Source organism: Aquarana catesbeiana, linkage group LG07 (assembly GCF_042186555.1).
Source record: "Aquarana catesbeiana isolate 2022-GZ linkage group LG07, ASM4218655v1, whole genome shotgun sequence".
Lineage (NCBI taxonomy): Eukaryota > Metazoa > Chordata > Amphibia > Anura > Ranidae > Aquarana > Aquarana catesbeiana.
In genome coordinates, this window is record NC_133330.1 from 328,757,905 (window position 1) to 328,783,336 (window position 25,432).

At 41.1% G+C, this 25,432-nt stretch overlaps 1 protein-coding gene across 1 annotated transcript in view; it reads left to right on the forward strand.

The window, feature by feature from the left end:
- Positions 1–25,432, forward strand: part of DOCK7 (dedicator of cytokinesis 7) — a 272,852-nt gene that overhangs the window by 51,909 nt on the left and 195,511 nt on the right. Inside the window, exons 8-11 of the mRNA XM_073593823.1 lie at positions 9,822–9,888; positions 13,017–13,166; positions 16,852–16,932; positions 19,356–19,521. Of these exons, the coding sequence (XP_073449924.1) occupies positions 9,822–9,888; positions 13,017–13,166; positions 16,852–16,932; positions 19,356–19,521 (464 nt within the window). The remainder of the gene's footprint in view (positions 1–9,821; positions 9,889–13,016; positions 13,167–16,851; positions 16,933–19,355; positions 19,522–25,432) is intronic.

Consider the following 25,432-nt stretch of genomic DNA (forward strand, 5'->3'; position numbering starts at 1 on the left):
TCATACTATGTGGGCACTTGAATCAAAACATAATTAAGAAAAAAACTTTGCTTTGGTTTAAAGAGAATGAAGAATAAGAGAGAACAGCGAAGAAGGAATTGGGAAAATTAGATGATAGGAAAGAATATAGATGGGAAAAAGAAAAGTAGAAAAGGTAAAAGAACAGATGGTGGGAGGGAGGGGGGGGGGGGGGGGCGTTGTTGGCATGCATGTCATTACAATGAAAGGAGTGAGTTATTGAGAGTTAAATGGCTAAACTTAGTTGATAGATTTAAGGGGTTTGCATTATAAGGTCTTTATAGGCGGAGGTGGACTGAAATTTTATCCAAGAATCCCAGGTAAGAGAGTGTTTCTTGGAAGTACCTCTAATGTTGTGGGTAATACTCTCCATAAGGTGTACTTTATCGACCATTTGTAGCCAAACTTTTATAGAAGGGATGGTTGGTTGTCCCCATAGAGTAGGAATTAAAGCTTTGGCCGTGTTCAGTAAATGAGGAATAATTGAACGTCTATACAGTCTTATGGGAGTTTTTGTAGAATGGAAAAGGATAGTCCATGGGTCGTTGGGTATATTGACCTCTGAAATCTGTACTATCAGATTACGAATGGCATCCCAAAAAGGTCGAATGAGTGGGAAAAACCACCAGACGTGTGCGTGAGTGGCTTTGTTCCCACAGTTCCTCCAGCACAATGGGGAACTGGCAGGGAACATTTGGTGTAATCTTGTCAGTGAGGGAGGAATCTAAATCAGACTCCCTTTTAGCCTTAAAGGTGGAAAGTTGGGATTTTGAATAGCAATGAGAGCTTTGTAAAATAGAGAAATACCATGTAGAGGGGGATCTTTTGGGTAAAATATTTCTTCTATAGCATTTAAATCACTTATACCTCTAAGCGGATTAGGAAGGGAACTTAAGAAATGTTGTAGTTGATGGTATCTCCATTTATCTAGAAATGTGGTAGGTTTAAGAGCAAGGATCATATGTAATGGTTTAAGTACGTTGTCACTGAGAACATGATGTAATAGGAGAGGCTCTTCAGATCCCCATGATTTAAAGCCTGGGTCCAGTAAACCCGGTAAAAAATATTTATGGTTGAGGAGAGGTAATAGAGGGGAATCATAATTCCATGAGCATTTTTTGTGAAGGGCGTCCCATATATCTAAGGAGGATATAGTAAGAGCTGAGGTAGTTCGAGCCAAATTCCTGCAAGAACGGGGTATCCAGGGGGCTATTGAGAGATCTATTCCACTTAGAAAATATTCAAGTTGTACCCATAATTTCGAATTGAGAGCATATTTCCAATCAGCCAATCTGGACAGAATAACCGCTTGATAATATGCCTTAAAATTAGGGAGTGCCAGACCTCCTGAGCATTTGGAGCAGAACAATAACCCTCTAGATATTCTGGAATGTTTGTTCTTCCAAATAAATCTGGAAATCAATGTTTGTAAAATAGTAAAGAACCCCACTGGGATACCTAATGGGAGCATTTGAAAGACAGAAAGGATGCGGGGTAATATATTCATTTTGATTATATTCACTTTCCCTATGTCCAAAAAGAGAATGGGGATTAGAGGTAAGATAAATACCTAGGTATTTCATGCATTTCGGTTCCCATTTAAAGGGAAAAAGGGGTTTAAGGGAAAGTGGCTCGGACTTGGGGATATTAATGTTTAAAATTTCGGATTTGGACAGATTTATTTTGAAGTTAGAGATTGAGTGAAAGGTGGAAAATGCAGACATTAAGTTGGGAATTGAGATGCGTGGCTGCTGAATAAAAAATAGTACATCATCAGCATAAGCTGCGTACTTATGGGATCTTTTGCCTATTTGTATGCCTTTGATATTAACATTATTCCTAATTGTAGCTAGGAAGGGTTCTAAGGTAATGGCAAAGAGGAGAGGGGAGAGGGGGCAGCCCTGCCTGGTTCCATTATGCAAGACGAAAGGGTCACTCAGCATTCCATTAATTCTAATTTGTGCTGTGGGGTTAGAATAAAGGGATGAGATACGATGAAACATTTTAGGTCCCAGTCCAAAGTGTCGTAAGGTCATCTTAAGATATTCCCAGTCCACCCTATCAAAAGCTTTTTCCGCGTCAGTGGAAAGGAGTAGGGTGGGCTGGGCGCATCTCTGAACATATTGGATTAGGGAGATTGCATGAAGGGAATTGTCTTTTGCTTCTCTATTGGGTATGAAACATGGTCTGCTGAGATCCAGCTGGGTAGTAGGGGGAGCAAGCGATTCGCCATTACTTTGGCAAATAATTTAATGTCAACGTTTATTAATGATATTGGCCTGAAGCTGTTACATAGGGTGGGATCTTTATCAGGTTTAGGAATGACAGTGATATGAGTTGAAAGAGATTCTGGGCGTAGACCTGAAGAGTGAGAGACAGAGTTTGCATAAGCGGAGAGGCGAGGGAGCAAAATGTCGCTGAATGTTTTGTAGTATAAAATAGTGAACCCGTCAGGTCCAGGAGCTTTACCGGATGGGGAAGACTTCAATGCTGCCTGGAATTCCTCAACCAAGACATCCTCCTCCATTTCTTTAAGGACAGATATGGGCAATTTAGGTAGGTTGTCTTCTCTCAAGTAGGAAAGCATGCGGTTTCTTCTTTCTTTTTGAGGTAGAGAGGAGAAGTCATTTTTAACATTGTAAAGGTCCACATAATACTCTCTAAAGGCCTTAGCATTATCTGGAGTTGCATGGGCCAGCTCCCCTGTTGAAAGTTTGATTTTGGAAATAAAAGACCGCGACTATTTAGTCTTTAATGATCTAGCCAGTAATTTACTTGGTTTGTTCCCCCACTCATAAAATTTCTGTGATAGGCGTTGGAATTTTCTCTTGGTGTCTAAATTGAGAAGGGATTTTAATTCCTCTTGTTTAAGTGTTAGGGATCGAAGGTGCTCAATATGCAAAGAGAGTTTGTATTGTTTGTCAAGAACCGCTATCTGTTGCAGAACCTGATTAATTTGTTGACCATGCTCCCTTTTTTTCCTAGCACCAAGCTCAATGAGACGGCCCCTAATAGTAGCCTTATGAGCTTCCCACACAATGGAGGGAGAGGTGTCAGAGGGCTTGTTTTCCTTAAAGTATTGTGATAAATGAGAGGCTAACATGGAAACCTCAGCTTCATTAGAAAGAAGGGAGTCATTAAGTTTCCAGTTGTTAGTACGTCGTGGTAAGGAAGACATAGTCAACGTCATTGACACAGGTGCATGGTCTGATACAGATGCGGTGCCTATGTGAGTAGATTGCAGGAGGGGGAGATGAAAATGATCTAGGAACATATTATCTATTCTGGAATAAGATTGGTGTGTTGTGGAAAAATGTGAAAAATCATTCTCTTTCGGGTGGAGGAGGCACCAAACATCCATTAATTGAAGGTCCAAAAAGCTTTTTTTTAACAGATTTCAGTCGTTTGAAAGAAATATTAGAGCGGCCTTGGGACGTATCAATTGTTGGGTCTAATGGCATGTTTATGTCACCCGCTAGGATAGTAAGACCCTTGGCGAAGTGTGAAAGTTTAGTTAGGATTTGTGAGAGAAAAGTTGTTTGATTTTGGTTTGGACAATATACATTTGCAAGAGTGCATTGAGTGTTACCTCAGGGGTGGATCCAGGGGGGGGGGGCAACGGGGCAATTGCCCTCTCCGAGAAATGCGGGTGAGTGAGCCGGCGGGCGGCTCCATAATTGAGAGAGCCGCCCGGCGGCTCCATAGGTGAAAGAGCCGCCGGGCGGCTCCGCAGAGACAGACAGCGTCAATGGCGTTGTTAGGTGGGTGCGGGGGTGTGCGGTCCGCACCCGGGTGACACCCGCCAGAGGGGTGACACCCGTAGGTAGCGGCACGCACCGCTAACACCGCCCGCTGACCTGATTTGCTTCTCAGGTCTTGCGCTGTGTGTTTGCCTCAGCGCAGCGGACTGAAGCCGCCTCCCCCTCCTCTCTGTTTACATTCACACAGGACGAGGAGGAGCCCAAGGGACACACACGGCTGTGTGTATCTTCCGGTCCGCGCTGTTCTGAGGTCTGTATTAATGGGGGCTCTGCACTGAGGGGGATTCTGTACCAATGAGGGGCTCTGCACTGAGGGGGATTCAGTACCAATTAGGGGCTCTGCACTGAGGGGGATTCTGTACCAATGGGGGGCTCTGCACTGAGGGGGATTTTGTTCCAATGGGGGGGCTCTGCACTGAGGGGGATTCTGTACCAATGGGGGGCTCTGCACTGAGGGGGATTCTGTACTAATGGGGGGCTCTGCACTGAGGGGGATTCTATACCAATGGGGGGCTCTGCACTGAGGGGGATTCTGTACTAATGGGGGGCTCTGCACTGAGGGGGATTCTATACCAATGGGGGGCTCTGCACTGAGGGGGATTCTATACAAATAGGGGTCCTGCACTGAGGGGGATTCTATATTAATGGGGGTTCTGCACTGAGGGGGATCTATACAAATGGGGGGCTCTGCACTGAGGGGGATTCTATATTAATGGGAGTTTCTGCACTGAGGGGGATCTATACTAATGGGGGGCTCTGCACTGAGGGGGGATTCTATACTAATGGGGATTACAACATCTCTCTGCTGCCTGTCTCTGGGACACAAGAGACCACCTTAGCAGGTGGCAAGTGTCAATCTGCATCTGGTGACAGGTGACGTGGCAAGTGACACACTCGGGGCTCCCACTGATTCTGCATTATGGTGAGTTAAACTATTTAATTTTTTATAACAATGTAATAATAGTAATAATGCGCTTTAATCATCCTGACACCATAACAACCATGGTGCCGTGATGATTGAAGCGCCAACACCAGCCATTTCCCCGATAGAGGTACCCCAAAAAAATATATTTTCTGGCAGTGCCCCTCCCGAGACTAGACTCTGGATCCGCCCCTGTGTTACCTATGAAGCCCCTAAGGAAAAGAAAGCGACCATGATCATCCGCTAACATATCAGATAGCCTAAAGGAGTCTGATCTTTATAGATGCATATAAAATGCACTTTTTATCAATCAAAAAGTGTTTTCCAGCGCTAAACCTTTCGTCTGATTTGTAAATGGCTGCTTTTGTAAATTCCAAAAGCCAATATAAGAGAATAGTAGTGGTAAAAAAAAACACTTTGTGGGTTTAATCGATCTTGTGTTTTTTTGTACAGTTCTCCTTTAAGGGGGTGTGGCAGGGGGTGTGTCCAATGCCTGCATACTTTTGCTGATAGGTGTCCCTCATTCACATCTCAGAAAGTTGGGACGTATGTACATTTGGCATCACTTTCCTGATGTAGGCCATTCACACGCGGGCCATGATTCCATGTCCAAATGCAGGGCCTTGTTTTGCCCGGCATGGGGGATGCACATGTGTTGGGTGCATCCCCATGGTGGCAGTCCCATAGATGTCTGTACATGTGGCTGCATGGACACAGTCGCTGTGTCCCAGTGTGACATTTGTGCGCGGCCCCAAACGCACCCAATGAGAATTTGGGGTACACGCACCTACACAGATGACATATCGGGACACAGCGGCTGTGTTCGTGCCGACACATGTGTACCAACAGACCTCTATGGGACTGCTGTCATGAGTTTGCACACAAAACCTGTGCACCCCCCCATGCCTACAAAACAGCGTCCCTGCACGGCACACGGAAGTAATTACTCACATTATTGTGACGTGTGCTTGATCATGTAGAACAAAGCAACAGGTGCATTTTGAAGCGCAGCTAAACCAAAAAGCAAGAACGTTGTACAGGAGATAAAACCAAGTGACTCATTCAGGCAATTATTTATAAGACCAACAAGAGAGCTTTGAAGGTAAAATCATCCCTAATTAAAGGGGATTTGTTGTTTTTAGAAGTAAAAGCCTTTCTAAACCCAAGAACAAAAATATATTCTATTACAGTTTATCAGTCTTTATGCCTCATGTACATTGCTGCTGGTAAACAGATGTTTAGGAGCAGTTGGGCATTTTTTTTCAGCTGCTCCTGAACTCTCCTCTATGTTATCTTATCAGTACATGTACACAGGGGCGTTTATAGTCCTTTCTAAGCAGTTGCGTTTAGAGGCTTTTTTTGGAACCCCAAAAAAATGCATTCAGAGGCTGTGTTTAGAGGCATTTCAAATGCTAAACGTGGCTACACGCGTTTAGTCACGTTTTCGTCTAGTAGTGTTTTTAAAGGGAAACATTTGATTTTTTACTTTTGAGCCTTGAAAGTGCAAAAAAAAAAAAAAAAAAAAAAACACACCAAAAAACTCAAATATTGCTGCCTGCAAGCTTGATATACCATGTGATATTCCCCTCATCAGCCAATTACGCTGTACAATACATGACTTGCATTACTTGACGCTGAAGTTGAAAAGGAATTTCACTCACCCATCAACCACTGAGAATCTAACCACCTGATGACCCCCCACACATTAAGCTTGAGACCCTAATGTCTGGCTGTTTGCGTTTCTAGACGGGGGTCTAACTGTAACTAGACGGGGGTCTAACTGTAACTAGACGGGGGTCTAAACTTTTCCAAGAGAACGTCAAATGTGGCAATTGACATGCGTGTAAAATTTAAAAATTACTCTGGGTAATTACGCAGCTACACACATATATTATTATTATACAGGATTTATATAGCGCCAACAGTTTACGCAGCGCTTTACAATAGGAAAGGAGACAATACAGTTATAATACAATAAGATATAAGAGGATTAAAAGGGCCCTGCTCAGAAGAGCTTACACTCTAATATTAGAAAAGTATCCTGTGGACATGCGTTGAGCCATCAATGGATGTGTCCAATAGCGACAAACTCTGGTCCTCTCACGCAATTTTCTACATCTTTGGAGCCTCAGTAAAAGCAACATCAGGAACATTTCCTCACACACGCTCATCATGGGATCCATATTAACAAACCAACCAAAAAATAACAGCTAGCTACAAGCACACGGCTTTCTCTGCTGCTACTCCACACTGTTCTCTCACAGAATGGCTGAAATAGTACATACTTGTTTTAAGTGCTCCTCCCCCTGCCCAAGTGCCCCCATAGCAAAACCTAAAGGTGGAAAAAAAAAAACCTTCTGCCTTTACAACCACTTTAATCTTTTTATGTCATCACATTGTCAAGTCTGTAACTTGAGACGCCACAAACTGTACAAACCTACCGGAGCCCAATAGGTCAGACAGTGCCGGGTTGTGCTTGTAATGATCAAGTACTTACCTATTCCTTGTCAAAAGAAGTTTATTGAGTATACAATATTATAAAGATACATAAAGTAAGTTTACAAGTATCTATAAAGTAAGCTCATTGTTTTACAGTAGGGTTTATATAGGTAAATATCATGAAATTTCAAATATTAAACATTGGGTTCACGTAAACCTAAATTAAAGATATATATCATTTTCTTAGTTACTTTTGTAGGTATTTAAATGATTTATACCTACTATACATATTGTTTACAGGTAGAGTGTATATAGGTCAAATAAATTCTGATAATGAGCTTTAATCGTAAGGTGGAGAAAAGGAAAGAGAAAGAAGAAAAAGGGTTGAAAGGTAGAGGTATGGTCCACAAGGTTGTCCCGCTCGTCAGTTTATTATTCTTTTTAGTTCTCTTTGAAGCCTTAGAATGGGTGTCTCTGTAAGTCATTTAACCTTTTACCATGGCAACAGGACAGAGTCATTGAAATTTGACAGGAACTGTTGTTTTATCCAAGGATGCCAAAGTTTTTCAAATTTTGGAATTTGATTTTGATCGATGGCTACCATCTTAGCATGGGACATTGTATTATTCATTCTGTGAATTGTTTCTGCTAGTACCAATGTAGGAGATTTCCATTCCTTGGCCACTGTTTGTTTTGCAGCCGTTATTAGTTGGATCATAAGTTTGAATTGAGAGAGTGTTAACCATTCCGGTTTTAGATTAAGTAAAGTTAAATATGGATCTGGTTGTATTATTTTTTAAAATATTTTAGATGCAATCACGAAGACTTCCTTCCAGAAGGTTTGGATTACTGGGCACGTCCACCATATGTGTAAATGTGTGCCTATTTCTGGGCATCCTCGAAAACAAAGAGCTGAGGTATTAGGTGAATATTTTGCCACTCTAGCGGGTACAAGGTACCAGCGAGTTAGGACTTTATAATTTGTCTCCAGTGCTAAGATGTTGGGTGAAGATGACTTAGATGTGAGCCATATGTTAGACCAGTCCGTGTCTTCTAAAGTTCGTCCCAGGTCCTCCTCCCACCTCTGAACGTAAGAGGGTCTATTAAGATTTACTACTCCATATAATTGATTATAAAGTGATGAAATTGTACCTTTAGCAAATGGATCTTTTGTACAGATTGATTCAAAAATGGATAATTGGGATAATGGTGTATCCCCCTTTAGGAATGGTGTATAGAAATTTTTGATTTGGAGATATCTAAATATCTCAGAGTTTGGTAGATCATATTTTTCTCTAAGCAATGGGAATGAAAGGAATGATTTAGATGCTATGAAGTCATTTAGTGTCTGAATGCCTGATGTTGTCCAAGCTTTAAAAGAATTTGGGTAGATCCATGCCGGATAAAAGGCCAGATTTCTGATAAAAGAAAGGAGAGGATTGTGTGGAGATTGTAACTGATATTTGGTTTTTAGTTTATCCCAGAGAGATAAGAAGTGTTTAGTTATGGGATTATGAATTTTAAAGCGGTCTTTAGGATCAAGCCATAATAAATTTGATATTAATAGAGGGTCATTTTCTGAAGCCTCTATAAATACCCATAATGGGATTTCCTGTTTTGCATGGTATTTTGACAGACTGGCCAAATGTGCTGCTCTGTAGTAGTTAGTAAAATTAGGGTATCCCAGGCCTCCTTTATTTTTGGGAAGATGTAGTGTGTGTATAGGTATACGTGGTTTAGAAGAGCCCCATATCAACGAAGTTGCTCTTTTTTGTACTATTCTCAAAAAATAGGAAGGAATTGGAATAGGGAGGACTCTGAATAGATAAAGCAATTTGGGTAGAATAGTCATTTTGATTGCATTAATCTTCCCTATCCAGGATAAAGGAAGTTCATTAAATCATTAGATTTGTGATCTGTCTTAATACAGGAGGATAATTGGTTGAGAAGAAGTCAGAATGAGATGCTGTTAAATGAATTCCAAGATATGGGATTGATTTTTCTGCCCATGTGAATGGGAGTGCAGCCCTAGCCGGGATCAATTCCATGTTTGTGAATGAAATATTAAGCACTAGGCATTTCTTAGGATTAATCATAAGGCCGGATAGGGCTGCAAATCCATCAAGAGCTGGTATTAAGTTAGGACCAGAGACCTGTGGTGATGATAGAAAAAGTAATATATCGTCTGCAAATATACATAATTTGTGTGTAATACCTCCTACTTCAATGCCAGTTATAGTTTGGTTTGTTCTGATGTATTGGGCCATGGGTTCGAGTATAAGGGCAAATAATAAGGGAGATAATGGGCAACCCTGTCGGGTACCTCTTTCGATATTAAAGGCATCAGATTTGTATCCAGCATATTTTATATAGGCTTTGGGTTTATTATATAATGCTTTGATCCATGTTAAAAAGTGGGGTCCAAAACCCCATTTTTGTAATGAATATTGCATATATTGCCAGGATACTGTATCAAATGCCCTCTTAATATCGAGAGATAGAAAACATAAAGGGATTTTCCGTTTTTTAGCAATATGTGAAGTACTTACCTATTCATTACTGTAGGTCGCTGTGTTCTCACACTTTTTTATGTTTTGGAATGGAAAAAGACAAATTGTTTTGGTATATTGATGTCAAAGTTTTTATACAGGTGACCACAATGCTCTTTATTTGCCTTGCAGATTTGAAATAGAAATTGAACCGATATTTGCAAGTCTGGCCTTGTATGATGCCAAGGAAAAGAAGAAGGTGGGTGACAATGTTGCAGAATTTTATTGAGGGATGGGTGGTGGTTAGTCAACCTCGGCATCAGTTTAGGGTAAAAAATAATAATAAAATTTAAAATAATATTTCAAATAGAAATTAAAAATAAAAATTAAAGATAATTAAAAAAGAAAAAACAGTGCTGGAATAATTATTGGGGGGGTCACTGCTTTTAAAAAATGCCAGTTACCTTGCAGTCATTGAAAAAAAAATTAGAATTTTTGGATGATGGACTTTATAGGCATAACACAAATATATGTTAAAAAATAAAAAAAAAATTCAAATTTTTTCAATAAATCAGTTATTGGGACGTGGCAATTTATACAAAAGTCATGCAGTCATGCTGAGCCTTCTAGCTGCAGTACTAAGCAGCCCATAGTACTATTTATAGTTCAATTTATGTTTGAACTAGATGGACTTATGTCTTTTTTCAACCCGACTATGTATAGATGATTCTTCTTTCTTCTTTTTTTTTTTTTTTGTTCGACCAGCAGGTTAAATAAAAAAAAAATTATGAAAATAACCGATTCATCCACCAACACACTCGTGAAGGATGGGGGAATCCCTCCTGTTGAACTATTGCATTCTGACTAGGGATGCACCGATATATCGTCCGCCAAGAATAGGGTTATTGTTGTTTTGCTGATGGGGAAAAAAAAGATAACGATAATGTAACCAAAATTTTTTTGCCGCAATTTTACGTTTGCCGTGCGTTTTTCATAGGTCATGTGACTCAAAAACCACATCAAAAACGTAACAGTCTGAACCGGTAGACATGTGCACTGCCAAAATAAAAAAAATTTTTTTTTTTTTTTTTTTTTCTGGGTCATTCATTAGGATCGAAATTCGTTAATTAGAATAAATTTGTCACTTCTGAAAAATTTTAATTCATTATGTTCCATTCGTTTAGGTGCGGTATTTGTTATTTCGATAAGTTGTGAAAATCCGAAAAAAAAAAAAAAAAATATATATATATATATAATACATTATTATAATTCTAATAATAACTATTAAATCATAGGTATTGGAATTTCCTTTCAAATTTGTCTGTTAGTGAACGTACGAATTTATTCGAAATTATGAATTACGCGACATAACGAATGCTGCATCTAAACGAATGGAACGTAATGAATTAATAATAATAAATAATAATAAAAAAATTATTAATATTAATTTGTTACGTTCCATTGGTTTAGATGCGGCATTCATTGTTTCGGGTAATTCGTAACTTCGGATAAATTTGTGTTTATCTGAAGTTACGAATAAAAATTTGAAATGGAAATGAAAGGAAATTCTAATACCTATAATTTAATAGTAATAGTTTGTTATTAGTTATTATTTTGGATTTTCTGATTTTCTTTCGGATTTTCGTTCTTTAGAATTTTCGGGTTTTCGTTCTTCTTTCAGGTTTTCGAATTTTTGGATCTTCGAATTTTGGATTTTCATTCTTTCAGATTTTCGTTCTTTCGGATTTTCATTCTTCCGAATTTTCGAAATTTCAGAAAAATTTGTTGAACGGGTTTTTGTCGAATTTCGACGAAAAATGAATTTGGAACCAAACGAATTGCCCATGTCTATGAACTGGCATCTCATTCCAGGACTTGGATGCAGACCCTGAATGTTAACCACTTACTGACTGCCCGCCGTCGTTATACGTCGCTACTTTGAGGAAGAATACCGGGGTTATGACAGCAGATAGCTGCCATAACCCCGGTATTTTCTGAAACGAAGGACTGCTTTGAGATAAAAGTGGTCTCAGTGGAGGATTCGCCGCAAGATCACTTTTATTGGGGGCGGGAGGGGGTCGTCTCTGCCGCTTACCAGAGCCGTCGGTCGTGGCGGAGACGATTTGATCTGCTCCCCTGAGAGGCTGGATGCCGAGTGAGGGAAAGATGGCCCCACTTGGCTCCATAACATTGAATGTCAAATGTCAGTTCCGCCAAAGGGGAAAAAAATTTATTTAAAAAAAAAAAAAAAATTTTTTTTAATTTATTTTTTATTGGATTTAAGTGTAAATATGAGATCTGGGGTCTTTTTGACCCCCAGATCTCACATTAAAGAGGTCCTGTCATGCTTTTTTTTTTATTACAGGGGATTTTTACATTCCTTGTAATAGGAATAAAAGTGACCCAAAAAATATTTTTTAATGGACAGTGTAAAAAAAAAAAAAAAAAAAATGAAAGCGCCCCCTTCACACAGAAGCGAACGCATACGCAAGTCGCGCCCGCATATGAAAACGGTGTTCAAACCACACATGTGAGGTATCGCCGCGATCGTTAGAGCGAGCGCAATAATTCTAGCAAAAGACCTCAAAACTGGTAACCTGTAGAAATTTTAAAACTTCACCAATGGAGATTTTGAAGTGGCAAAGTTTGTCGCCGTTCCACGAGCGGGCGCAATTTTGAAGCGTGACATGTTGGGTATCAATTGACTCGGCGTAACATTATCTTTCACTATATAGAAAAAAAATTGGGCTAACTTTACTGTTGTCTTATTTTTTAATTAAAAAAAAAAGTGTATTTTTTTTCAAAAAAAAATTGCGCTTGTAAGACCGCTGCGCAAATACGGTGTGACATAAAGTATTGCAACAACCGCCATTTTATTCTCTAGGGTGTCTGTAAAAAAAAAAAATATTAATGTTTGGGGGTTCCAAGTAAATTTCGACCAAAAAAAAAAAATGATTTTAATTCGTAAGCGACAGATTTTGAAAAGAGGCTCGGTCCTTAAGTGGAACAAGCCTGGAGCATAGATGAAGGTATAGTAAGGTGGCCAGCTCCCATGTTACAATCCTTTAACCCTTTTAGGCCTGCCTCATTATTATAAAGAAATTAATAATTCTATTTATTTCACCAAGAACTTGTATTTTCAGGTTAATGGGGCTTATGGGATGGCTTATTCCAGTTTTAGGTGACTTAGGTGTGGTGTGCTCAGGCTGGCAATGGCAGCATCTACTACAGAATCCATCCCTGGGGGGGGGCATTGTGCCAAATGCATTGCCGTATTTGAGCCGGCTTCATCTTGTTGTTGCACTGAGCATGTATCTTTTTATGTGTGTATGGGAGCTTATTGGAAATGAGCTACAAATAATTATGTATTGATTTCTTTCCCTAAAGATTTCAGAAAACTTCTTCTTTGATCTAAACTCAGAGCAGATAAAAGGAATGCTTCGCCCCTACGTTACTCAGGCGGCCATCACCACGTTGGCAAGATCTGCCATCTTCTCAATTACGTATCCATCCCAAGACGTCTTCCTGGTTATTAAAGTAGGTATTGGTAATCAAGGAGAAATTCACTTTTGTTGCATTTACCGTATACAGTTGTGCTCATAAGTTTACATACCCTTACAGAATTTATGATTTCTTGGCCATTTTTTCAGAGAATATGAATAACACAAAAACATTTCTTTCACTCATGGTTAGTGTTTGGCTGAAGCCATTTATAATCAATCAACTGTGTTTACTCTTTTTAAATCATAATGACAACACAAACTACCCAAATGACCCTGATCAAAAGTTTACATACCCTGGTGATTTTGGCCTGATAACATGCACACAAGTTGACACAAAGGGGTTTGAATGGCTATTAAAGGTAACCATCCTCACCTGTGATCTGTTTGCTTGTAATTAGTGTGTAAGTATAAAAGGTCAATAAGATTCTGGACTCCTGACAGACCCTTGCATCTTTCATCCAGTGCTGCACTGAGGTTTCTGGATTCTGAGTCATGGGGAAAGCAAAAGAATTGATAAAGGATCTGCAGGAAAGGGATATAAAAAGATATCCAAGGAATTGAGAATGCCAATCAGCAGTGTTCAAACTCTAATCAAGAAGTGGAAAATGAGGGGTTCTGTTGAAACAAACCACGGTCAGGTAGACCAACTAAAATTTCAGCCACAGCTGCCAGGAAAATTGTTCGGGATGCAAAGAAAAACCCACAAATGACTTCAGGTGAAATACAGGACTCTCTGAAAACATGTGGTGTGGCTGTTATAAGATGCACAATAAGGAGACACTTGAAAAAAGATGGGCTGCATGGTCGAGTCGCCAGAAGAAAGTCATTACTACGCAAATGCCACAAAGTATCCGGCTTACAATACGCCAAACAGCACAGAGACAAGCCTCAAACCTTCTGGCACAAAGTCATTTGGAATGATGAGACCAAAATTGAGCTTTTTGGCCACAATCATAAACACTACATTTGGAGAGGTGCCAACAAGGCCTATGATGAAAGGTCCACCATTCCTACTGTGAAACACGGAGGTGGATCGCTGATGTTTTGGAGATGTGTGAGCTAAAAGGCACAGGAAATTTGGTCAAAATTGATGGCAAGATGAATGCAGTATGTTATCAAAAAATACTGAAGGAACATTTGTATTCATCAGGCAGGAAGCTGCACATGGGACGTACTTGGACATTCCAACATGACAATGATCCAAAACACAAGGCCAAGTCGGCCTGTCATTGGCTACAGCAGAATAAAGTGAAGGTTCTGGAGTGGCCATCTCAGTCTCCTGACCTCAATATCATTGAGCCACTCTGGGGAGATCTCAAACGGGCAGTTCATGCAAGACAGCCCAAGAATTTACAGGAACTGGAGGCTTTTTGCCAAGAGGAATGGGCAGCTTTACCATCTGAGAAGATAAAGAGCCTCATCGACAAATACCACAAAAGACTTCAAGCTGTCATTGATGTTAAAGGGGCAATACACGGTATTAAGAACTGGGGTATGTAAACTTTTGATCAGGGTCATTTGGGTCGTTTCTGTTGTGATTATGATGTAAAAAGAGTAAACACAGTTGATTGATAATAAATGGCTTCAGCCAAACACTAGCCATAAGTGGGGAAAAAAAAGTTTTTGTGTTATCATTTATATTCTCTGGAAAAATGGCCAAGAAATCATAAATTCTGCCAGGGTATGTAAACTTATGAGCACAACTGTATACATAACGGATGTACAAGCCATATTGTAAGTTAGAGACCCTGTCGTTAAAACGTTCAATTAAAAAAAAGTTCTTCCCATAGGATTATACACTATATTACCAAAAGTATTGGGACACCTGCTTTTACACGCACATGAACTTTATTGGTATCCCAGTCTTAGTCCGTAGGGTTCAATATTGAGTTGGCCCACCCTTTGCAGATATAACAGCTTCAACTCTTCTGGGAAGGCTGTCCACAAGGTTTAGGAGTGTGTCTATGGGAATGTTTGACCATTCTTCAAGAAGTGCATTGGTGAGGTCAGGCACTGATGTTGGATGAGAAGGCCTGTCTCGCAGTCTCTGCTCTAATTCATCCCAAAGGTGTTCTATCGGGTTGAGGTCAGGACTCGTCAAGTTCCTCCACCCCAAACTCGCTCATCCATGTCTTTATGGAACTTGCTTTGTGCACTGGTGCGCAGTCATGTTGGAACAGGAAGGGGCCATCCCCAAACTGTTCCCACAAAATTGGAAGCATGAAATTGCCCAAAATGTCTTGGTATGCTGAAGCCTTAAGAGTTCCCTTCACTGGAACTAAGGGGCCAAGCCCAACCCCTGAAAAACAACCCCCACACCATAATCCCCCCTCCACCAAATGATTTGGACCAGTGCACAAAGCAAGGTCCATAAAGACATGGATGAGCGAGTTTGGGGTGGAGGAACTTCATTTACCTGCACAGAGTCCTGACCTCCTTTGGGATGAATTAGAGCGGAGACTGTGAGCCAGGCCTTCTCGTCCACATCAGTGCCTGACCTCACAAAAGCGCTTCTGGAAGAATGGTCAAACATTCCCATAGACACACTCCTAAACCTTGTGGACGGCCTTCCCAGAAGAATTGAAGCTGTTATAGCTGCAAAGGGTGGGCCAACTCAATATTGAACCCTACGGACTAAGACTGGGATGCCATTAAAGTTAATTTGCATGTAAAGGCAGGCGTCCCAATACTTTTGGTAATATAGTGTATGTGCATGTTCTTTACCTGTAACAGCCTCCCATGTGTAGAAAGCCAAAAGCCCCGAGACTGCTGCTGGGTGCCGCCATCTTGGATGTAACATCAGCAGACTGAGCTGTCATTCTCTAGTATTTTCCTTCGCTCTTTTGCCCCTATCTACATAAAAGGGTATGTAGCGAGGTGGGGAAGGGAGGAGCTGGGCCAACGCGGACAGGGCCAAGCCCAACCCCAGAAGAGGAGGGGCCTGTGATGTGCAAGGAAGCATAGCGGCTGGAGTGCTCAAATTTTCTCTTAAGTTTAGAGTTACATTGCAACTGGATAAAAAATATTTTATGGAAAGGAAAAATGCTGCTAGTAATCAATTTGGGCACTTGATTTTTCTGTGATTTTTTTTTTTTTTTTTTTTTTGTGACAGTCTATTTAAAGCGACTGTGTTTCCTAGGCATAGCATTTTCTTTTCTAAAGTTATGTTGGTTTGAATGAGCTCTCTAAAAATAACTTTGTTTTGCTTTTAAAGCGGTTGTAAACCCTCACATATACCCTGTGAAGTGACTGGCCTCAGGTAATATGCAGAGATGAAACAAATCATCCTACATAAGTTGTACCTGTTTAACTGCAGTCTTCTTTTCTCTACATCCGTTCAAAGCCTAGAATTTTTCGCAGCTTGTCTGAACTTTGAGAAAAAAGGGGGCGGAGAGCTGAAATTACACTCTACAGAGATCAGTGAGGAGAGCTCTAAGAGCTGATTGGAGAGAAGGGACACACACCCTTTACACAGCACACAGGAACAGAGCTGAGGCTGTCAATCAACTATAGGTCCCTCCCCTGTCACCTTTCTTTTTCTCTTGGTGTCAGGAAAACCTGTCAGATATGACTCAGGCTGATATCAGAGGAAGGAAGCAGCAGACAGAAATGACATGCAGTGACACACTATAGAGGGATACTCTTTGTTCATATTTCATGTCTGAGGTTTAATAATAGCTTACTGGCAATGTCTTGTTCAACTGTTGTTTCTTTTTCAGCTGGAAAAGGTATTGCAGCAGGGTGACATAGGAGAATGTGCGGAGCCCTATATGATCTATAAGGAGGCGGATGCAGCAAAAGTGAGTAATCCAGTTTTTGTTGTTTAACCGGGTTTACTTTTTAGCAAAAAAGCATATGGTTGTTTTCTGTTAGTCATGTGATCTGCAGCATTTAAATTATTACCAATTTAAGAACATTTTTCCCACTGGCGACCAATAAAAGGGGGGCATTCTTCCCACTGGCCACCAATGTAAGGTGCATTCTTCCCACTGGCCACCAATGTAAGGGGCATTCTTCCCACTGGCCACCAATGTAAGGGGCATTCTTCCCACTGGCCACCAATGTAAGGGGCATTCTTCCCACTGGCCACCAATGTAAGGGGGGGGCATTCTTTCCACTGGCCACCAATGTAAGGGGCATTCTTCTCACTGGCCACCAGTGTAAGGTGCATTCTTCCCACTGGCCACCAATGTAAGGTGCATTCTTCCCACTGGCCACCAATGTAAGGGGCATTCTTCCCACTGGCCACCAATGTAAGGGGCATTCTTCCCACTGGCCACCAATGTAAGGGGCATTCTTCCCACTGGCCACCAATGTAAGGGGCATTCTTTCCACTGGCCACCAATGTAAGGGGCATTCTTTCCACTGGCCACCAAGGTAAGGGGCATTCTTTCCACTGGCCACCAAGGTAAGGGGCATTCTTAGCACTGGCCACCAATGTAAGGGGCATTCTTACCACCGACCACCAATGTAAGGGACATTCTCCCCCTGACCACCAATATTAGCAGCATTCTTCCCACTAACTGCCAATGTAACAGGGTCCTTCTCCCACTGACCACCAGTGTAAGGTTGCTCTTCTCTACTTTCCACCTATATGATATAACGCTACAATTTATATTATCTGCATTTCTGGCTTCATATGTCTCAGACTTTAGTGGTGATATTTCTCTACTTGATTTCCAAACTCCCAAGTTCAATTTATAGTTCATGTTATATTATGAAGAGTATAACCGCAGTAGTGGAAGCTCCCCATGGGTAGTAGGAACACCGCTAACTCTTGAAAGGGTTGTAAAGGTTCCTGTTTTTTCACCTTAATGCATCCTATGCATTAAGGTGAAAAAACATCTGATGCTTACCCCCCCCCGTCTACTTACCCCCCCCCATCTACTTACCTGAGTCCTCGAAAGTCCCGCGTCGAGAATGCGCTGGCTTCTCGGCTCTTCATTGGATAGATTGATAGCAGTGCAGCCATTGGCTCCCGCTGCTGTCAATCAAATCCAAATGACGCGACCGCCGGGGGGGGTGGGACCAAGACATACACTCTGTGTCTATGGACGCAGAGTGTATGATACGGGATCGCGCCGGCAAGGTAACCCCCTCGGGAGAAAGCTTTCCGACGGGGTTATCTATTGCGGGGAGGAGCCGAGACAGCCGTCGTGAGACCCCAGAACAGCGGGATCGGGGAAAAGTCTGTGCAAAACGAACTGCACAGTGGAGGTAAGTATAACATGTTTGTTATTTTAAAAAAAATGAACCTATACAACCACTTTAACCTCCCTGGCGGTATGATTATTTCGGATTTTAGGTGCTGAAAGCGGTACCATTATTTTGCATGGAAATTTGGCGTTTTATATTGTAGGTCTGTAATTCTTAACAATAACACACTTAAATCTGTCCAAACAAGAGTCTAGTAGATATCCCGGGTATGATAAAGTTTGAAACACAAAAACATAAATTATAATATAATAAATAAAAATAAATAATTAAAAAAAATAAAAATAAATAGTAATAAAATAAATTTCCCCACGATTCACTATCGCTCAATTCTGCAAGTGTTCTAATTTACTATCGCTGTTTTCTAGCTGGTCTAAAGCCATTTTTGACGTAAAGGGACACTTTTTGGTTGCTATGGACAATCTCCAGTTTCCAGGCAGAAAGAACAGTATATATAACATAAAACTGCATGCAGGGCATTGGCCAAAGCACTGGGGACAAAAGGGATGTGAAATCATTTCATACAGTACTGTAATCAGTAAGATTACAGTACTGTATGTGTTATGATTTTGACATTTTTTTTAATTTGCCGCCAGGCTCCGCCCCCGTGCGTCACGACGCTCGCAGGGAACGGAGCCTGGCACAGAGAGGCTTCGGGCAGAGGACACAGCCCGCGGACACTGCGGGGGACATCGCAGGATCCCGGGGACAAGGTAAGTAAAGCCACACCAGGATCCTGCGATGTAATCCCGAGTGTGGCTCGGGGTTACCGCTAATGGTCCTGATTTTTAACCCCGAGCCACACTCGGGAAAACCGCCAGGGAGGCTACGGTAGGAAGGAACAGAGCCAGGAACTAGGGCATAGAAATGACAACTGGAGTCCCCCAGTAGGTACAACCCCAGAAGGTGACTTGGTCCATCAATAATTGGAAGGTTCTCCTGCAGGTTGTGCCAACATCCCTACACCGTATTTAGCATTCTGTTGGTCTGACTCCATGCTGTTTTGCAGAATAAGGAGAAGCTGGAAAAGCTGCGCGGTCAGGGGGAGCAGTTCTGCCAGAGACTGGGAAGGTATCGCATGCCCTTTGCATGGACGGCAATCCATCTCATGAACATTGTGAGCAGCGCCGGCAGCTTAGAGCGAGACTCCAACGAGTTAGAAATTGGACCTGGAGGTATTGCACTGGCATTTTTATACACTTCTCCTAAAAGGTTGTTGGAGGTGGGAATTGTTTTAAAGACCATACATTATTAAGAATACAGTGAAGTCTTGCTGAACTTTACATAGTTTATTGCGTTGTTTTTCACGCCTGTCCACAAAGTCCTTTAAAGGTTCGCTACTTATAAAGTACTTCAGTGACGGTTCAAGGGAGCTCCTATTATTTTCGTCCTGGGAATGTGACAGTTTATCGCTGGTGTCCGGTCCTCTGGATTTTGAGGCCTAAATGTATTTATTTTCATTAATTAAACTTTATTTGGTTTAAATGTGCTAACAATATCACAGCATTTTAGCCTGTACAGAAATCACAACTATGGAAGCAGAGTTTGTTTTTTCCATCTCCATTTCCTGCTGATTTGTGATTTCTCTGCCTAAAAGGAGCACAAACTGAATTGGATACCGTTTTAAGCCAATGTGATGTCATAAGGAGCAGTGTCCTATAGAGCAGTGGTCATCAACCCTGTCCTCAAGGCCCACTAACAGGCCAGGTTTTATGTATTACCTTTGGGGAGATACAGACTAGAATACTGCAATCACTGAGCAGCAAATGATATCACCTGTGATGTGTTTCAGTTATCTTGCAAATCTGGCCTTTTAGTGGGCCCTGAGGACAGGAGTTGATGACCACTGCCATAGAGGTTCCTCTCACAGCCTCTCTTCAGTGCCCAACTCAGTTTGTACTTCATGCATTGTAAAGGTGACGTTATACTTTTAAAAACTTCTAAAATAAAAAAAAAAATTATATGATCTAAATCTTCCCAAAGACTCATGTTACTTAGCTGAAAGCACCTTAAAGACACCCCACTAGCACCTGTCCCAAGAGGACCCACCTTGTGTTTTAATGTGTGTGTGTGTGTATGTGTATATATATATATATATATATATATATATATATATATATATATATATATATATATATATATATATAAAATGTATGCGTATATATATATATAAAATGTATGCATATATATATATATAAAATGTATGCATATATATATATAAAATGTATGCGTATATATATATATATATATATATATATATATATATATATATATATATATATATATATATATATATATATATAAAATGTATGCATATATATATATAAAATGTATGCATATATATATATAAAATGTATGCGTATATATATATATATATATATATATATATATATATATATATATATATATATAATACAATACACACACAATGGATATATATAAAAAGTCTACACACCCCTGTTAAAATGTCAGGTTTCTGTGATGTAAAAAAAATGAGACAAAGATAAATAATTTCAGAACTTTTCCACCTTTAATGTAACCTATAAACTGTACGACTCAGTTGAACAACAAACTGAAAACTGTTAGATGGTAAAGTAAAAATAAAAAAAATAAAATATGGCTGCATAAGTGTGCACACCCTTAAACGAATACTTTGTTGAAGCGCCTTTTGATTTTATTACAGCTCTCAGTCTTTTTTGGGTATGAGTCCATCAGCATGGCACATCTTGACTTGGCAATATTTGCCCGCTCTTTTTTGCAAAAATGCTCCAAATCTGTCAGATTGCGAGGGACATCTCCTGTGCACAGCTCTCTTCAGATCACCCCACAGATTTTCAATGGGATTCAGGTCTGGGCTCTGGCTAGGCCGTTCCAAAACTTTAATCTTCTTCTGGTGAAGCCATTCCTTTGTTGATTTGGATGTAGGCTTTGGGTCTTGTCATGCTGAAAGATGAAGTTCGTCATGTTCAGCTTTCTAGCAGAAGCCTGAAGGTTTTGTGCCAATATTGACTGGTATTTGGAAATTGTCATAATTTCCTCTACCTTGACTAAGGCCCCTGTTCCTGCTGAAGAAAAACAGCCCCAAAGCATGATGCTGCCACCACCATGCTTCACGGTGGGTATGGTGTTATTTTGGTGATGTGCAGTGTTGTTTTTGCGCCAAATATATCTTTTGGAATTATGGCCAAAAAGTTCAACCTTGGTTTCATCAGACCATAACACATTTTCCCACATGCTTTTGGGAGACTTCAGATGTGTTTTTGCAAAATTTAGCCGGGCTTGGATGTTTTTCTTTGTACGAAAAGTCTTCTGTCTTGCTACTCCACCCCATGGCCCAGACATATAAAGAATATGGGAGATTGTTGTCACATGTACCACACAGCCAGTCCTTGCCAGATATTCCTGCAGCTCCTGTAATGTTGCTGTAGGCCTCTTGGCAGCCTCCCTGACCAGTTTTCTTCTTGTCTTTTCATCAATTTTGGAGGGACGTCCAGTTCTTGGTAAAGTCATTGTTGTGCCATATTTTCTCCACTTGGTGATGACTGTCTACACTGTGTTCCATTGTATATCTAATGTTTTGGAAATTCTTTTGTACCCTTCTCTTGACTGATACCTTTTAACATTGACTTTTGCTGTAGGATGTGACTAAGAAAATATCAGGAAAGACCTACTAGAACAGCTGAACTTTATTTTGGGTCAATCGGAGGCACTTTAAATGATGGCGGGTGTGTACTGACTTATTTAACATGAGTTTATATGCGATTCTGAACACAGCTACATCCCCAGTTATAAGAGGTTGTGCACACTTGTGCAACCACATTATTTTAGTTTTTTTAATTTTACCCCCCCCCAAAAAAAAAAAAAATTTCAGTTTGCTTTTCAATTAAGTTTTATATAGTTTATAGGTCACGTTAAAGGTGAAAAAAAAATCTGAAATAATCTGTCTCTTATTTTTTTTGACATCACAGAAACCTGACGTTTTAACAGGGGTGTGTAGACTTTTTATAATTCATTGTACAATTGTGCTCATAAGTTTACATACCCTGGCAGAATTTGATTTCTTGGCCATTTTTCAGAGAATATGAATGATAACACAAAAACATTTCTTTCACTCATGATTAGTGTTTGGCTGAAGCCATTTATTCTCAGTCAACTGTGTTTACTCTTTTTAAATCCTAATCACAACAGAAACTACCCAAATGACCCTGATCAAAAGTTTACATACCCTGGTGATTTTGGCCTGATAACATGCCCACTAGTTGACACAAAGGTGTTTGAATGGCTATTTAAAGGTAACCATCCTCACCTGTGATCTGTTTGCTTGTAATTAGTGTGTGGGTATAAAAGGTCATTGAGTTTTTGGACTCCTGACAGACCCTTGCATCTTTCATCCAGTTGCTGCATTGACGTTTCTGGATTCTGAGTCATGGGGAAAGCAGAAGAATTGTCAAAGGATCTGCGGGAAAAGGTAGTTGAACTGTATAAAACAGAAAAGGGATAAAAAAAAAGATATCCAAGGAATTGAGAATTCCAATCAGCAGTATTCAAACTCTAATCAAGAAGTGGAAAATGAGGGGTTCTGTTGAAACCAAACTACGGTCAGGTAGACCAACTATGGTTTTAGCCACAACTGCCAGGAAAATTGTTCGGGATGCAAAGAAAAACCTACAAATAACTTAAGATGAAATGGGACTCACCGAAAACATGTTTCAAGATGCACAATAAGGAGGCACTTGAAGAAAGATGGGCTGCATGGTCGAGTCGCCAGAAGAAAGCCATTACTACACAAATGCCACAAAGTATCCCTCTTACAATACACCAAACAGCACAGAGACAAGCCTCAAACTTTCTGGCACAAAGTCATTTGGAGTGATGGGACCAAAATTGAGCTTTTTGGCCACAACCATAAACACTACATGTGGAGAGTCAACAAGGCCTATGATGAAAGGTCCACCATTCCTACTGTGAAACACAGAGGTGGATCGCTGATGTTTTGGGGATGTGTGAGCTGCAAAGGCACAGGAAATTTGGTCAAAATTGATGGCAAGATGAATGCAGTAAGTTGCACATTGGACCTACTTGGACATTCCAACATGACAATGATCCAAAACACAAAGCCAAGTCGACCTGTCATTGGCTACAGCAGAATAAAGTGAAGGTTCTGGAGTGACCATCTCAGTCTCCTGACCTCAATATCATTGAGCCACTCTGGGGAGATCTCAAATGTGCAATTCATGCAAGACAGCCCACGAATTTACAGGAACTGGAGGCTTTTTGCCAAGGGGAATGGGCAGCTTTACCATCTGAGAAGATAAAGAGCCTCATCCACAAATACCACAAAAGACTTTAAGCTGTCATTGATGTTAAAGAGGGCAATACACAGTGTTAAAAACTGGGGTATGTAAACTTTTGATCAGGGTCATTTGGGTAGTTTTTGTGGTGATTGTGATTTAAAAAGAGTAAACACAGTTGATTGAAAATAAATGGGAGTGTCATGTCTGGGGCTGCATGAGTGCTGCCGGCACTGGGGAGCTCCAGTTCAATGAGGGAACCATGAATGCCAACATGTGCTGTGACATACTGAAGCAGAGCATGATCCCCTCCCTTCAGAGACTGGGCCACAGGGCAGTATTCCAACATAACAACCCCAAACACACCTTCAAGATGATGACTGCCTTGCTAAAGAAGCTGGGGGTAAAGGTGATGGACTGGCCAAGCATGTCTCCAGACCTAAACCCTATTGAGCATCTGTGGGGAATCCCCAAAAGGAAGGTGGAGGAGCGCAAGGTCTCTAACATCCACCAGCTCCGTGATGTCGGCATGGAGGAGTGGAAGAGGACTCCAGTGGTAACCTGTGAAGCTCTGGTGAACTCCATGCCCAAGAGGGTTAAGGCAGTGCTGGAAAATAATGGTGGCCACACAAAATATTGACACTTTGGGCTCAATTCATTGTTGTCACATGAAAAGATATAAAAAAATATTTACAAAAACGTAAGGGGTGTACTCACTTTTTGAGATACTGTATGTATGTATATATAAGTATAGATCTATCTCTCTCCTCCCTCTGTCTTATCTCTTCCTCAGCCATCCCCCCACTCCACTTCTTTTTGGACCTTTCCTTTCTCATCTTTCCTTCTTCCCCTACCCCTCTCCCACCCCTCCCTCTCCCCCTCCCCCCACTTTTCTTCCCCTCTGCCCCATTCCTTCATCTCCCCCCTCTTTCATTTCCCCACCTCCTTGTCCATTCCTCCTACCCCCTGTCTCTTCTTCCCCCTCTGCCTGCCACCCACATCTTCTTTCCCCCCCTGCCCCCCATCTCTTCTTCCTCCCTGCCCCCAATCTCTTCCTCTCCCTCCCCTCCCCCCATCTCTTCTTCCTCCCTGCCTCCCATCTCACCTCCCCCCCCCACCCATCTCTTCTTCTCTCCCACCTTCATCTCTTCTCGATATCTCTTCCCCTTTTCATCCCCCCCCCCCCCCCATCTCTTTCTCCCTCCACACTCTTTTTTTTTTTTTTTTTACCTTTCATTTTCTCTCTTTCACAACCCCCCCCCCCCCACTGATTTGTCTCTTATCTCCCACCTCTCCTTGTAGACTCCCCCTCTTCTTTCTCCCTCTCCCCCCTCCATCTCCTCCTTCAACCTCATTCCCCCCCTCTTTTTTTTTTTTTTTTTTTTTTTTTGGACCCCTTTTTTCTCTCCCTCTCATCTTCCCTGCCCTCCCATTTGGGACTTTTTTTTTTCTCTCTTTACTGTCTCTCCCCCTCTCTCTCCTCCCCCCACCTTTTGTTTTTTTGTACCCCCTTCTCTTCTCTCTCTTTCCTAGCTCCCTTCCTCCCCCCTCACTTTTTGGACCTTTTTCCCTACCTCTTCTCCCTCCCTCATACTGTATTTACCCTTTTTTCCTTTTCTTTCTCTCTCTCTCTCTCTCTCTCTCTCTCTCTCTCTCTCTCTCTCTCTCTCTCTCTCTCTCTCTCTCTCTCTCTCTCTCTCTCTCACTCTCACTCTCTGTCTTTTTCCTTATCTGTTTTATGAAGGTATCACCTGTTCTGATGACCTCCATAGTTGCCCCTCACTTTGGGAAGATT